Source organism: Miniopterus natalensis, chromosome 11 (assembly GCF_054644295.1).
Source record: "Miniopterus natalensis isolate mMinNat1 chromosome 11, mMinNat1.hap1, whole genome shotgun sequence".
Lineage (NCBI taxonomy): Eukaryota > Metazoa > Chordata > Mammalia > Chiroptera > Miniopteridae > Miniopterus > Miniopterus natalensis.
Genome location: NC_142091.1, coordinates 44,885,394 through 44,900,547, shown reverse-complemented (window position 1 = coordinate 44,900,547; position 15,154 = coordinate 44,885,394). Strand labels below are relative to the sequence as shown.

Here is a 15,154-nt window from a genome sequence, read left to right as displayed (position 1 = left end):
GAGAATTATCCAGCCCAAAAATATCAGTAGTGCTGATGTTAAGAAATCCTGCCTAGACAATAGTCAAGTTCCCAGACCACTGTAAAAATCTTTATTTTACTCACAACAGTGTTTATAACCCATAACTGAAGGTTAGTGTTAACAGTACCATTTCATTTGTCTCCATAGAAAAATTCTTTTCAAGTTTCAACTTGAGATACTGAGAAGATTGCTTTTCTTATTGGGAACAAAGGCAGTTACTCCCATGGTGTGCTAGAGACTCTTAGATGTTAGTGTTTCTATTTTTCTTAGCTTTTCATATATATGATACTTTTAAGAGTCTGTTGGATACAAATTGCCTGTCATTTCCGTATTATTATGTTTAGAAGGTAAATATTTTTATGTCCTTTAAATCTTGAAAATGTTTAATTAGTATATCAATTTATTCAACAAACATTCATTTAGAAATAAGTATTAACATAATGAGTATTCAGATTTTATAGAACCCCATTTACTTTGATTTTATTAATAGGGTCAGGAGCAGGTCTGGGGAAAATAATCCAGAGATTTCCACAGAAGGACTGGGATGATACACCTTTTCCACAGGGAATTGAATTGGTAAGTTGATGCTATATTATTGTACTTATGTAATGATACTTTTCTTCTTAAGTTACATTTATGATTATACTTATGTTATAGTTACTGTTAAATAATTTGGTGATTTAACTGTAACATGTTACCAGAAATAACCCCTCCCCACCTAGTACAGTACCCTTTGATTATATTGATTCTGGAATGCCTGTTTTGCTGTTCTTCTTCCCATTTAAACTTCTCTCTAATATTAAAGATGAAATTGATGTTTTTTATGTACTTGGAAGATGAGAAAGTCTTTTGACTCTTCAGTCAAAATGTTAGTGATAGTGTGTCGCTAAACAAATATATATATATATATTTTTTTTTCTGAAAATTTCCAGATTATTGTTTTGGCGAAAATTAAACAAAAAACAGACCCCCCCCCCCCAAAAAAAAAGGGAAAGGTTGGTTTAATGGTGACCAGTCATGTTGAGTTTGCAAGTCCAAATTCTTTCTTTTTAGCTATGGGATCTCTAGATTGCTTTATAATAGTGCAATTCAACTGCTTTAGTTTTGTTAGCCATTTTAAAGGAATGTAATGGCTGAGCATAATTTATGATGGCTAGGACCTTCTGTCTGGTGGTCATCCATGATGGTTACATGAAGGATTGGAAAGATGATCACTAAAATATTTGTAATATGACTATGCAGTTTGGTTCTCAAACATACCGGAGTGTGTGTGTGTATGTGTGTGTATGTATGTATTTATGTTGTCTTTGTGTATATACACACACACACAAACTTATGAGAAGCGTTCTTCAAAGCAGTTTTTGTTGTGAGATCATTTGGTATAATATGATGGCGAAGTGTGCAGGCTCTAGAGGAGATTGCTTGTGTGGGAATCCCAGCTATGTGGTTTGACTTTTACAAGGTCACTTGTGTGAACAGCAGAACCCTCATTTATAAAATGATTAGTATTGTCATTACTAATCTCATAGGGTTTTTGTAAAGATAAAATGGGTTAAAAATACACATAAAATGCTTAGAACAATGTATTCCATAAAGTAAGTGCTCATTAAATGAGGTAGCTGATTACCATTATTGTTGTTGCTGTTTGTTCGACATCTTGCAGCTTCTGCCCCAGAAGAGTTGTTCATTCTCTTGTTAGTGTGGATCAGAATTATCAATTAGGAGTAAAACTGGTGTTGAAAATTGTGAATTTTTTCATTTTAGTTAATGACTGTCCATTTCTGCTTCACTGTGAGTAGAAGGTACATGACTGAATGCCTAATTTTGATTATTATAACCCGGCTGTGTAAAGAAGGCTGTGTGTTCTGTAGACCCACATAAAGGGCAAATCTTGAATTTTGTTATTAAAATGGGGAGAGAATGTGAGGATCCAAGGAAAAGAGCCCCTGTATTCCTTCTTTTCCTCCTCCACATGCCTACAAGCACTAGTAATTGGCCCCACTGTGTGAATAACTAGGTTTTCATTTGTACTCTTAAAGCTTTTAAACCCTGTGTAAGCATCCTTTCAGTGGTGACTGAAGGAAAGATTTTGGTGCTGGAGACCTCTTGAACTTTTTGTGAGTTCCTACCTTCTCTCACATCAAAGTATGGAGGTGTGTAAACTACAGCACTTTGACAGTTTGAACAGTGAACTACCTTCCTGAGTTTTAAGAACAACAGAAATTATGGGGGCAGAGAGATATGATTTGGCACTAGCTATTCAGCTATGACTTATGACTGACAAGGGATGATTTTTGTGTTTTGAAAGTCAAGGGAATAAATAGTGTGATGCCTCTGATGTTTCTCCAGTAGTGAGGGAGAGACACTAATTTTACCAGTTAGTAAATGTTTTTTTTCTTCTTTGTATGACAGACACTCCTGTGTTCAAGTGCTGTCAGTGGTTCTCCAGTACTAGAGTCATGTGCTGCCAGTTGGTGGAATGGAGGTACTAATAGGTACACAGAATTTTTCCTCAGCTGACATTTTCCAAGATGACTTCTTGGCTGATGCTTAGCAAAGCATTTCAGATTTTTTGTGCTAGATTATTGTTGAGTCATAAAAGAGAAAGGGGGCCAAATATATGGTGTTGGAAGATGATTTGACTTTGGGTGGTGGACACACAATGCAATATACAGATCATGTATCATAGAAATGTACACTTGAAACCTATATGATCTTATAAACCAGTGTCACCCCAATAAATTTAATAAAAAGAATATTTGATCTGCTGGGTTACATTAGAAATTTCTTCTTCCTTTTTCTGTATTTGATAGCAATTCTGATCCTCTATTGTGTTGTGTCAAGTACAAAGCATAATGGAATCATTAACTTAATTTTTCATTGTCTTTTTATTATTTATTACTTTGGGTTATACTTCATGAGGTAGGGACATGCAACTGTTCTGCATATGAACAGCAATAACTTGAATAACTATGAAATACTGTGTAACTAGAGTAACCCCTATAGCTTCAAGACCAGAGATAGGCCTAATAAAATCTTACTCTAGTTGAAGGTGATCTGGCTCAGTCCCTCAGTGGTTTGTTGATTCCAGGATGGTAGTGATTTAACAGTTGTATAGGATTGATAGACTGTGATGAATTTACATAAATTAGATGATACATGGTAGTATGTAATTTACCAATAAGTAAATTAAGGATTAGGAAGTTTAAACAATTTCACTTGGGTCTAACAGCTAAGATGCAGCAGAGCTAGGATTCAAACCCAGGTCTTTTGACTTTTATTGTGCGCCAAGATCTGAGAATATTCTGAGAGTGATGCTTTAAGTTATGATTAGCATTTGTATTTTAGTGTAAATGCAGCATCTGAAAATAGGGTTCTATGATTTGGGAGAATGGAGGTTTAGAAATGTTAAAAGAAAAGAATGCTGTGTTATTAGATGGAAACCAGCTTCACTTATTTATTTTATCTGGCGACAGGTCTGGGTTCAGAGCACAATATTATATTGAAATTATTTTCTATTTCTACCTCTCCTCCCCAGCATATATTTGATTTGTTTAAAGTCTAAAGGAAAGATAATTGTGTTCAGTCTGAAGACTAAGCTTTATGACTTGTAGGAAAGGATTTTAGGCATTAATTTCCTAAAAAGTGAAATCCCCAATTTAATTTAGAGGGTGCTGAATTTATTCTTTTGGTTTCTGTGTAAAGAAATTGCCTTATTTTTCTTTTCTTCTATTGGGAAATGCTGAACTTTAATTTGGATGGATTTTAAAAATAAAAATATGGAAATAAGCTAAACCAAGTATAATGACTACTTTTCCAATTCTGGGATATTTTTATCTTTTTCTTGTGTTTTTTAAGCATACAAGGAAACCACAGACAGTCATATAAATAAAGTTTCAGTTAATTTTAGTGACATTATTTCAAAGAAGATTTAAGAATTGGTTTGCAGAGGTATTCTATGGCTAACAATCTGTTTGGATTATGGGAACTAATGTTTTTATTGGCTAGCTTTTGGACATCAGCAAACTGGTATTGTTTTGGCACTAGCTTTTTTTTTTTAAATGCCCTAATTTTTTTAATATAATTCAGAAAATGTGCCATTCCTTTACTAGAGAATTCTGCACTGGGGCATTTGTAAATCTAATTTTTTTTTTTTTAGAAAGCTGAAGTACTATGTTAAAAAAACGCTGTGACTGGAGTAAAAGAGGAATAAATGTTTAGAGTTTCTAAATTCGAGGTTCCTAAGAAATTAGTTCTGTTATTTAAATTATAGAATAGTGATTTGACTCCCTTCAACATGAATCCATTTTTCTGTAATCGTAAGTATAGATTGAGGAGGAGAAGGAAGGAAATCCTGTATGAAACATTCTGCAGTTGTAGCATAGGAGAAGTAGCCTTAGTATAGGATGCTATTTGTGGGCAGAGAAGTAAGCATGAGTACCATGTAATGCTTTAATTCTTCATGCTGTTTAGGATGCCCTGAATACAACAAATGGGATAGCAGTCACCATTGTGACCTAGATATAGGTAGTTTCGTCAGGGAACTGGATGTAGAAAGGTTGGAAGAGACTTTTCTCCCTCTTTGTAGAGGAAAATGCATGAAGGGAGGATGAGAAAGGTAGTGAACATATTGGATAACAGAATCTGTTCACAAAGGCTGTAAAAGGTTGGAGTTACAGGCCCTTGATCTATGAAGATGAAATATAATAGGTCAAAATCTTGGTTCTTGCATATTGAGTATAATAAGTCAGCTATGTAAGTAATAATTTAGAATAAAGATAGGGTAATTTGCCAGCTAGAGAGATTTGAGAAATATAAGAAAACAGCTAAAAGTAAAAAATATATATTTATAAAAGGTGCTTAGGTAGCATCTAAACCCTCTGTGCTGAGAGCACTTGGTGATGAATTCAGTTTTAAAGATGGTGTAAAGGACATATGGAAGGACTCTTGACTTTGTGTAGAGTTGAGGCTGAAAACATGAATACTGCTAAGAAGTATGAAGACAGGCTTTTAAACTATACTAAGGACAAAAAAAAAGGGTTTTAAGTCCTGTTCACAACAAAGCAAGTGGATATAAATGGGCTTTAAGCTGGAAAGTGGTGATTTGAGCTTACATTTTTGTTTCCTACTTCCACACAATTGTCTCTTTGAAGTAATAAAACCACATGGCAGGTTGGAACCTGATGGAGTCTATAGGATGCTTCTGTGACAGTAGATTCTCTTAACATCTCTGAGGTGGAAGATAGTCAATCTTGGTGCTATTTTTCTTACATTACTCCATGCTCACCAAAATGGTTTGTTCTTGTATACTAGACTTTCAGTTACTTACAATTCTGCTTATTTTCTAGTGCATTGATAGTCTCAGTTACACTACAGAATCTTTCACCTACCCAGTCTCGTGGTCTGCTACTTCAGTATTCCTCTCAGAACCACCTTAGACAAGGTTTTCTTGCCTTGCTGGGGTTCTGCTATACCTGGTGCTTTGAGGCCATAGAGAACTTCTGAGGAAGATGTAGAACTACTCAGGTCTAACCTGTTGCACAGTCATGTTGTCTGCAAATAGACTGGCCCTTGTTACCACATGGAATGTTCCTATTCATCTCTCATGCCATTGACTTGACTTACCAGAATGCTTTTGAGAGTGAAAGGTAGTGAATTGGAAAATATACATAAACGGAAACTATTCTTGAACAAACTCATTTGTATGGTTACGTATACATATTGCATGTATAAGGTTATCCACGGCAGAAGATTGGAAACTACCTAAATGTCCATCAGTAGGGAAATGCAAATCAAAACCGCAATGAGATATATCACTTTACATCTATTATGATGGCTACTATTAAAAACAACAAAATATCAAGTGTTGGCAAAGATATGGAACAATTACAATCCTTGTGCACTGTTGCTGGGAATGTAAAATGGTGCAGCTGCTATGGAAAATTGTATGGTGGTTCCTCAAAAAGTTGAAAATATAATTACTATATGATCCAGTAATTTCACTTCTGGGTATATACCCAAGAGAATTGAAAGTAGGGACTCAAACCAGGTATTTGTATATACATTCATAGTAGCATTAATTACTCTAGCCCAAAGATGGAAGCAACCCAAGTATCCGTTGGTAGATGATTGGATAAATAAAATGTACGTACATAAAATGAAATAATTTTCAGTCTTTAAAAAGAAGGAAATTCTGACATATACTACAGCATGGATAAACCTAGAGAACATTATGCTAAGTGAAATAAGCCAGCCACTAAAAGACAAATACCACATGATTCCATTTATGTGAAGTCCCTAGAATAGTCAAATTTGTAGAGATAGACAGTAGTCAAATTTCTAGGCTCCTAGTGCTTGCCCACGAATTGGGGAGGGAGGAATGAGGAATTGTGTAATGCGTCTAGATTTTCAGTTTGGCAAGAGCAGAGTTCTGGAGATTGGGTTCAGAAAAATGTGAATGTATTTAACACTACTGAATTGTTCACTTAAAAATGGTTAAGATAATAAATTCTATGTTACATATATTTTACCTACTACTAAACATTTTTTTGAAAAGTATGAGACAGAGCTTTATGCAGTGACATGAACAAATCTCTAAGACATTGTATAGCAAATAACCAAACAATTTGAAGAAGAAAGAACAGAGTTGGAGGACTTGCACTATCTGGTTTCAAGATGTACTGTAAAGCTCAGTATGCAAGACAGTGTAGCATTAGCTTAAGGATAGACATGTAGATCCATGCAACAGTCTAGAAGCAAACCCACACATATGTGATGAATTGATTTTCAGTAGAATTGCTAAGGTAATTCAGTTGTGGAAAAGATAGAGTTTTCAATAAATGGTGCTGTAACAATTGAGTATCCAACTGGAAAAAAATTAGCCTTGACCTTACCTCACACCATACATAAAAATTAGTCTAAAATGGGTCACAGACTAAATGTGGAAGGTAAAACTGTAAAGATTTTAAAAGAAAACTTAGGAAAACATCTTTGTGACTTTTAGTTAAGCAGAGATTTTACATAGAATGCCAAAAGCGTGCCTGAGTAAAGGTTCCCTGGAATACTTGAAAACCCTTGAAAAATAGTGCAACATGCAAAAAAAGGCATTAGTTAGATAGAAAGAAGTCCCATTTTGTTTCATAGATTTCACTTGGCTCTGCAGAATCTCTGAATGCTGTGTGAGCCCTTTATTTTTTGATATTTACCTTTAGTGAGGAGGACGACACTGGAAGAAATGAGGGGACATGGGAGACTAGTAGCAGTTCCCATGGGAACGCAGAACAAAGTTTCCTCAGGTGTTACCTCTTCTGCTGGGCCAGGTTTTCCTCTTCAAGCTAGAATTTTGGATATATTCAAATCTGTGCCCAGCCGGGTGTGGCTCAGCGGTTGAGTACCAACCTAGGATCCAGGCGATTGGGGTTCGATTCCCGGTCAGGGTACGTGGCCAGGTTGCGGGCTAGGCAGCCGATCAATGACTCTCTCATCATTGATGTTTCTATCTCTCTCTCTCTCCTTTCCTCTCTCTGAAATCAATAAAGATATATTTAAAAAAAAATAAATCTGTGGGGTGACTTTGACAATAGAACTTTACTAAAGTTTTAGTTGGTATAGATAGTAGCCAACTTTACATATAAAAACATGATTATATGTGAAAGACTTTGTGATATTTAAGAAAGAATACTGAACTCTGGGATTTTATTTATCTTTATCAGTAAATATACCTGTGTATAAGTATATAGTTTGATTATAAAAGGCAACAGCTATTTAGAGAGAGCATCAGCTTTCTAGGCTATATAACCTATTTTCAAAGCTATATAGGGAATGATCCTTCGATACTGTCCATCCCCTCACGCCCCAGTTCTTGGTCTAAGCAAGGTCTTCGATGGTCCAGGCATCCTTTTTGCTTCCTGAACCGTGCTTGCATCTTTTTGCTTGAGTTGTGTTGTGCTTTGAGTGTTCATGGGGAACTTTCCCAGTTCTGGATGTTTACTGTACATTGTCACCTCCTTATAACTTATAAACATGTCCGTTTTAAAAAGTGAAGGATTTGGTGGCCTCTAGTGGTACGTATGTGTCTATAAAATGTCATTAATATCACCAATATACAAAAATTTAGGGGAGAGCATTTACTAAGGTGACAAAACACAAATATGTATATTTATTGAAGAAAAGTTTTTTAATGTTTGAGAATTAAAAGTTTATTCATCACTTATAAATTTATCAGTGATGTGGCTGTGTCTACAAATTTTTATCTTCACCAGACTCCTTACTTTTAAGAAATGCCTTGAAATTATATAGGTATGTCTTAATTGGAAGTATTTCTATGTTGCTTGTACTTATGTCAGCAATAGCTTACTGTTGCATTGCACTGTGATTTCTGACATCTTTTTAAATATAATGAAAGATAAAAATAGATCAACATTTCATAAATTAATGTTAAAGATAATAAATCCTTATCTAGTAAAGTTTATTTTTTTAAACAGCTAATTTTGGCTAGCTTAAAGATACTTCCAGTTAGGCCAAGAATTATTCAGAATCTGAAATATATGTGGAAATTCAGACAAATCATTTCAAAAGTTGGGAAAATTTGTGTAAATTCGATTTGGAAAGCTAAAGAGAAAACTGACAGTTTTAGGTAGTTAAATTTAAGTGCTCAAATTAATTTCCATTCATGTTAAAAATTAGGTATTGAAATCTAAGGAATCAATCACTTGCTCAAAGTCATAAACCTACTTACTATTCACCGAGATGGTAACAAAATCCTGTTCTTTTGAGTTCCTGCTAAAGTTTTTCTAAAACTAGAATAAAATACTCTGTTCTTAGTGTTAGATGGGGCAAGTTGATTTTTTTTTTTCTTTAAAGTTTTTGCTGCTTTTTTTTTTTTAAGTTAAATTAACAGGACAAGTCTTATTCTAGTTAGGAAAGTTTAACTGACATTAGAAAGACGTGAATAGAAGTGTTTTAACACTCAAGTCAGGAGGCTCTAATAACACAAGTCGGTAGTAATAAAGGAGTTGGTAGCTTTTATTTCTTTCAAAGCTAGACCATACAATTAGTCCTCTGTATCTAACAGGTTCCATACCCACGGTTCCTGCATTCCCGAATTCAGCCAACTGCGGATGAAAAATATTCGGTAAAAAATGTTACGTTGTTGCTGACATGTACTGTGTAGTTAGCATTACGATGGTTGTGTCTGTACTGAACATGTACACATTGTGTTTTTTTATCATTATTCCCTAAGCAATACAGTATAACAACTGTTGACATAGCATTTTTACTGTGTTAGGTGTCACGTGCAATTCAGTATAGAAGAGAATGTGTGGAGGCTCTGTACAAATGCTTCACCACTTCATATGAGAGACTGGAGCATCTGAGGATTTTGGTATCCTTGGGAGTCCTGGAGCCAATCCCTTGATACTGAGGGATGACTGTATTTATAAGAAACACCTATAGTATGTGTGAACTCAGGAATGGCTTTGATTATGATAGCCATAGTGCTCTAATGAAAAAGTTAGATTCTGCTGTTGGATTCATAACTGACTAAAGGATTTCTTCAAGGGTAGTAAGATCTTCAGTATTTTTCTCAAATTGAGGACTATGTATTTACTTTGGAAACTGCTATAAAACTTACACAAGAACTGCTATCATTTTGTGAATTAATTTTGGTTTCCATTGTTTGAAGTTTACTGGGCTTCTGACTCCGGCAGCAACTGCTTTTCCTGAGACTTCTGAGTACTGATAAACAAGATGAGGTAGAACCTTGGATTCTGGTTTTAAATGTTTTACTTTCTGATAGATGAGCAATGGAGGAAGAGACATTTTCTGAGTTGAAAAGAAGGCTCCCTGCTCATAAATAATATTTTTCACTCTTTTCATCAACTAGAGATTCTTTTAAACTGAATGTGGCCTCTTTAAAATTTCTGTGGCTGCTTTTCAATTTTACATGAATACTTATACCAATATTGTTCTATATAGGTATTGTCTGTAGTTTTATATCACAGAACAGCCTGTTTGTTGCCTGTTGGTGGCAGTGACAACTTGAAGCAGAATGATGTGATGCTATTACTGAAAGTGAAGAATTGTTTCTAAACCTGAAAAAGGGACTAGGGTAGAGTTTAGAAATTAATAACTTAGATACAGATCACTGGGGATTTTTTTTAAAAAAAGATCATTGAAGAGCTGGCTTATGAGTACTTAGGGAAATACAACTTTTTAGGTAGGTTGCTCATTTTTCCAGACTTTTGCTTTAAAATTTATAGCCATTTAAAAAATTTAGCTATGATTTAATGCCCTGAGATGGGTATTGAAGATATGGCAGTGAACCAGATAAAATCCCTTAGAACTTAAAGTTCTAGTGGAGAGAGACTGACACTAACCATAATAAATAAGTAAATTATATGGTACATGTGAAGTGATAAATACTATTAAAAAATAATAAAGCAGAGCTGGGAACAATGGTGGCCCATAGTTTGTAAATAATCAAGGCAACCAGTTACATGTTGCTGCTGGCCAAATAGTCTAAGGGAAGCAAATGAGCTAGGTTAAATAGCTTTTAGAACTTGCATATTTTTTATATTACCAAACAAATTATAACTATGTACTTTAACCTTACCAAATAATTAAAAAATATATTTAATATGAAGAGTGATGGAGGTTACTTTCTTGGCTTAAACTAGCCAAGAATTATTCAGTGAGTTGTATATGACCGTGATTATAATTATCTGTAATCAAGTAGGTTACACATTTAATGTATTCCACACAAGGACAAAGAAAAGGGTAGAGAATTGTAGAGTCACACATTTGCAGCTTATCATTAAAGCAAATTAAGTACAAGTAAAAATCCTATGTATTTCTAAAGCAATCCTGTAACTGAGCAGTTGTTTAACTGAGACAGGATTTTAAAATTTGGGCTTGTAAAGAAAAAAGTGATTCTAGGAACTTCTGATATCAGGGGCTCTTTTCTCCCAATTATTTCTTAGCATACATAATAGAGCATTTAAGGATTTATTTTAATACAACTCATAAACTTGTGTGTTTTTTTAGGTTAATTTTCTAGTTTCTAAATATAGAAATGCATATGTATATATGTTTAATTAGTCCTTTTTTTTAAAAATATATATCTTTATTGACTTCAGAGAGAGGAAAGGAGAGGGAGAGAGAGGGATAGAAACATCAATGATGAGAGAGTCATTGATCGAGCCCACAACCCGGGCATGTGCCCTGACCGGGAATCAAACCCCAATCGCCTGGATCCTAGGTCAACGCTCAACCGCTGAGCCACGCCCGGCCAGGCTAATTAGTCCTTTAAGATTACTAATGTTTAGCCCTGGCCGGTTTGGTTCAGTGGTTAGAGCTTCGGCCTGCGGACTGAAGGGTCCGAGGTTTGATTCCAGCCAAGGGCACTTACCTCAGTTACAGGCTCGGTCATAGCCCAGGTCAGGGTACAAGCGGGAGGCAACCAGTCGATGTGTTTCTCTCACATCTGTGTGTGTCTCTCTCCTCCCCCTTCCACTCTCTCTGAAAAGCAATGGAAAAAATGTCCTTGGGTGAGGATTAAAAATAAAATCACTAATGTTTAGTGATTCTCTTTTGATCTTTTATTCCCCCCCCCCCCGGCTTGACGAGGATTTGTATGAAAAGACTGGTAGTTTGTGATGTAGCCTTTAGTTTTTGGTAGACATTTCTCTAAAGGTCCTTCCTGTAATAGAGTGTGATGCTCATTTAAAATCTTCAGTGGGGCCCGGCCGGGCGTGGCTCAGCGGTTGAGCATTGACCTAGGATCCACGCGATCAGGGTTCGATTCCCGGTCAGGGCACATGCCCGGGTTGCAGGCTGCAGCCGATCAATGACTCTCTCATCATTGATGTGTCTATCTCTCTCTCCCTCTCCTTTCCTCTCTCTGAAATCAGTAAAGATATATTAAAAAAAAACAAAACCTTCAGTGGGGTACTGATTAAAGCGTTATGGAATCTTAGGGTTTGGAAGGGACCTTAAAGATTCTCTGGTCAGATTCCAGCCGCATTTTGGTGATTAAGTTAGTTCGTATACAGCACTCTTGCCAAAGGGGTCATGTAGCTTTAACCTACATTAAATACTTCCAGTTATTCATCCTTAAATATTTTCTTAGTGCCTCTTAGGTACTAGACAGTGTGTTGGGTACCAGGAATACAGTGGTAAATAAGACAGGTGTCGCTTGTGCCCTCATAGTCTAACAGCATTTTTATGGTGATGATGGACTTCACTGTCAGAGTCTTAACACACACCATCCTTAGTGGGCTTGTTCTTTTTCACAAGTTTATAAGAACATTAACCTGACCTCTTCAGGTTAATATTCCAGTTGTTACTGTACTTGGAAATACTATTCTCCCCCTCCCCCTCAAAAGCTTATTTGCTAAATTTGTGTTAAAATATATACATATTCAATTTTTTCAAAAGTTGAAAGTTCTGCAGTGTTTGGATAAGCCATTAAATTACAAATATAGGACTCTTAACCTACTAAAATTGGATTTTCTAGAACATATTCAGGGCAGAATATGGACTCTTACCATCCTGTTTAATTACATTACGCTCAGTGTGAGAGTTCAGACACTTATATAATCCAGTTGAAGTGACTAAAATGGGGATTTGGTTCCATGTAATGCTGGATGTTATACTATGTCAGTGTATGTTTAGGATCTTAATTAGTTGCCTTCTCCTTTTCAAAAAGAAATTCCAACTCTGGCAAATCTTTGGACATTATTTTTGGCTAGCTTTGCAACAGATCATATTGGAGATGGAGGTTAGAGACTAGTGCCAGCTGTTGCTAGTGGAGCCATGAGCTCTTGCTACTGCTCTCACAGTCATTTTTAGAGGTGTTAGCTGCAGTGCCACAAGGGTTTGGAAACATTACAAGACACTGAAAAATGTGAAGTTAATCTAATCCATATCACACTAAATTAATATCTGTGGCATGTTTCAGATACCAATAGTGATGTATTTTATACTCTCAGATCAAAGCCTTTTGGTTCAGGTAGCTACTCCTTAGTATGTGGAGGTAAGAGAACAGTAATTAACTAAAGTCATTCCTATTGTCAGTTACCACGCAGGTAGAAGAGTCATTTCTTCCTGATTTAAAACAAAGTAGTAGGAGTTGAGGTATAGGTCAGAATCAACTTTTCTTTCTTTCTGCCCCTCAAGAGGAAGAAAAGATAGCATTTCCCACATCCTGGCACAAAGGGAGTGTAGGAATCAAGGAATTCATATGAGGAATCTTCACAGTAGTTCCAGAGCTTTGGATGATTCTCTAGTTTGGAAAAGATTAGAATTGATGAATGCTGAGAGCAAACAGGCTGTGATAGCTAAGTGTGCAGTTGCGACACTTGGCTGGGCCATCACTTGAGACATTGAGACCATTGACAGTTTTATGATTTACCGTGGTATGCTGTGTAAGTAACATCTGTTGTGTCAGGAAGTGAAAAGGTTCGAGAACACGTGATGTATCTCATGCTGCAGACTGTTTGATCTTCTTGGCTTCTATTTCCATTTGGTTCTCCCTTTTTGGTAAAGTCCTTTTTAAGTCTTCAAACTGTCTTACTGATACTCGTTGGAACCAAAATGGATTAAAGGAAGCATTGTGCGCCCTTGAGGGTCATATAAGTTATGGTTCTGGTAATTGAAGTGAGAGCACCCTACCCCCAAGTGTAATTTAAGGGGTAAAAACTCACTTTTCTGTCTATATTGTTTCTGTTTTGCTTGTTCATTTATTTGTTTTTAGATTTTACATTTGAATTGGGAATGTGATTATTAGATTTCATTTGAATAGGGAATGTGATTGATACATTTTTAGCTTACTTTAAAATTTTGCGTATCCAATTTGTGTTTGGTATATATCTAGAAGGGAAAGTTAATATATAGGCTAGAATCATGGGTTAAAGTTAATGAGAACTTTGGGAAATGTAAATATTTTATTATAATTATATTCCATAAAATTGGTACAAGAGACCTGTAGTTCATGTGAAAAAGATGTTTTAATAAAGTTGACATGAGCTGTTGACTTCTTGAAAAGTGGATGCAGCTTTTGGCTGTGGAATTTCAGGATGATGACAATAGGAGTGGAAATGGAGTACATATTTAATTGACAGGGCTTGGTTGTGTGACTAATTGAATATAGAAGGCACTGAGGAGCTAAAAGTTTTCTCACAGTTTCAAATTTGGGTGACTGGGAGAGTAGCAGTACCTTGACAGGATAGTGAGAAGGAAATAATTTTAGCTCTGTCCAGTTTTACTTTCCAAATGACTTTAAGGTGTAACACCTAGAAAGACATTTTGGTAAAGTGATTAAGAGCATGGACTCCAGAACCAGACTGCTTGAGTTATAATTCTGGCTTTTCCACTTAGTAACCCTGTGATCTTGGGCAAATTATATAAAGACTCTGCCTTTTCATCAGTCTAATAGGAATAAAAACATTATAAGAATCAAATGAATTAATATACATAAAGTGCTTAGAACAGTGCTTGGTACGTAGTAATTATTATGTGTTAGCTGTTACTTTTGTCATTATTAGGATATTTTTCTGTGATTTTGGTATAAAACTTAGTGATATAAAAAGGATTTCTTTCATTTGGAGCAATCCCAGGACACTCCATTCTCTTTTCTTTCCTATTCTCTATATCCTCTCAAATTTGTAGGACCAAGGTATAGAAAATTATGTTAGTCTCATTGTTTATTTTAGAGAAGTAGGAGATGGAAAAGGACTTTGAAAATGTTCTATTACTGTAATTACAATTCTTTAAAACATTTTAATTTATTTTTTCAATAACTTATTTGTAATTAATTTTCCAATTGACATACAATATTTCAGGTGTGCAACATAGTGATTAGACATTTATGTACCTTATGAAGTGACCAACTCTTATCAGTGTAGTACCCATCTGATACCATACACAATTATTACAATATTATTGATTATATTCCGTATGCTGCATTATGTATCTCTGTGACTATTTTTATAACTCGCAATATATGCTTCTTAAATCCCTTTCACCTTTTTTACCCAGGTTCCCAACTCCTCCACTCTGGTGACCATTAATTTATTCTATGAGTTTGTTTCTGTTTTGTTTGTTCATTTATTTGTTTTTAGATTTTACATATAAG

The 15,154-nt window shown here is 35.4% G+C and overlaps 1 protein-coding gene across 2 annotated transcripts in view; it reads left to right on the top strand.

Annotated features, from left to right (window-relative positions):
* Positions 1-15,154, top strand: part of SBF2 (SET binding factor 2) — a 313,031-nt gene that overhangs the window by 47,119 nt on the left and 250,758 nt on the right. For both annotated transcript variants that reach the window (XM_087821725.1, XM_087821727.1), the window contains exon 2: positions 512-597. In XM_087821725.1, coding sequence (XP_087677851.1) covers positions 512-597 — 86 coding nt within the window. The remainder of the gene's footprint in view (positions 1-511; positions 598-15,154) is intronic.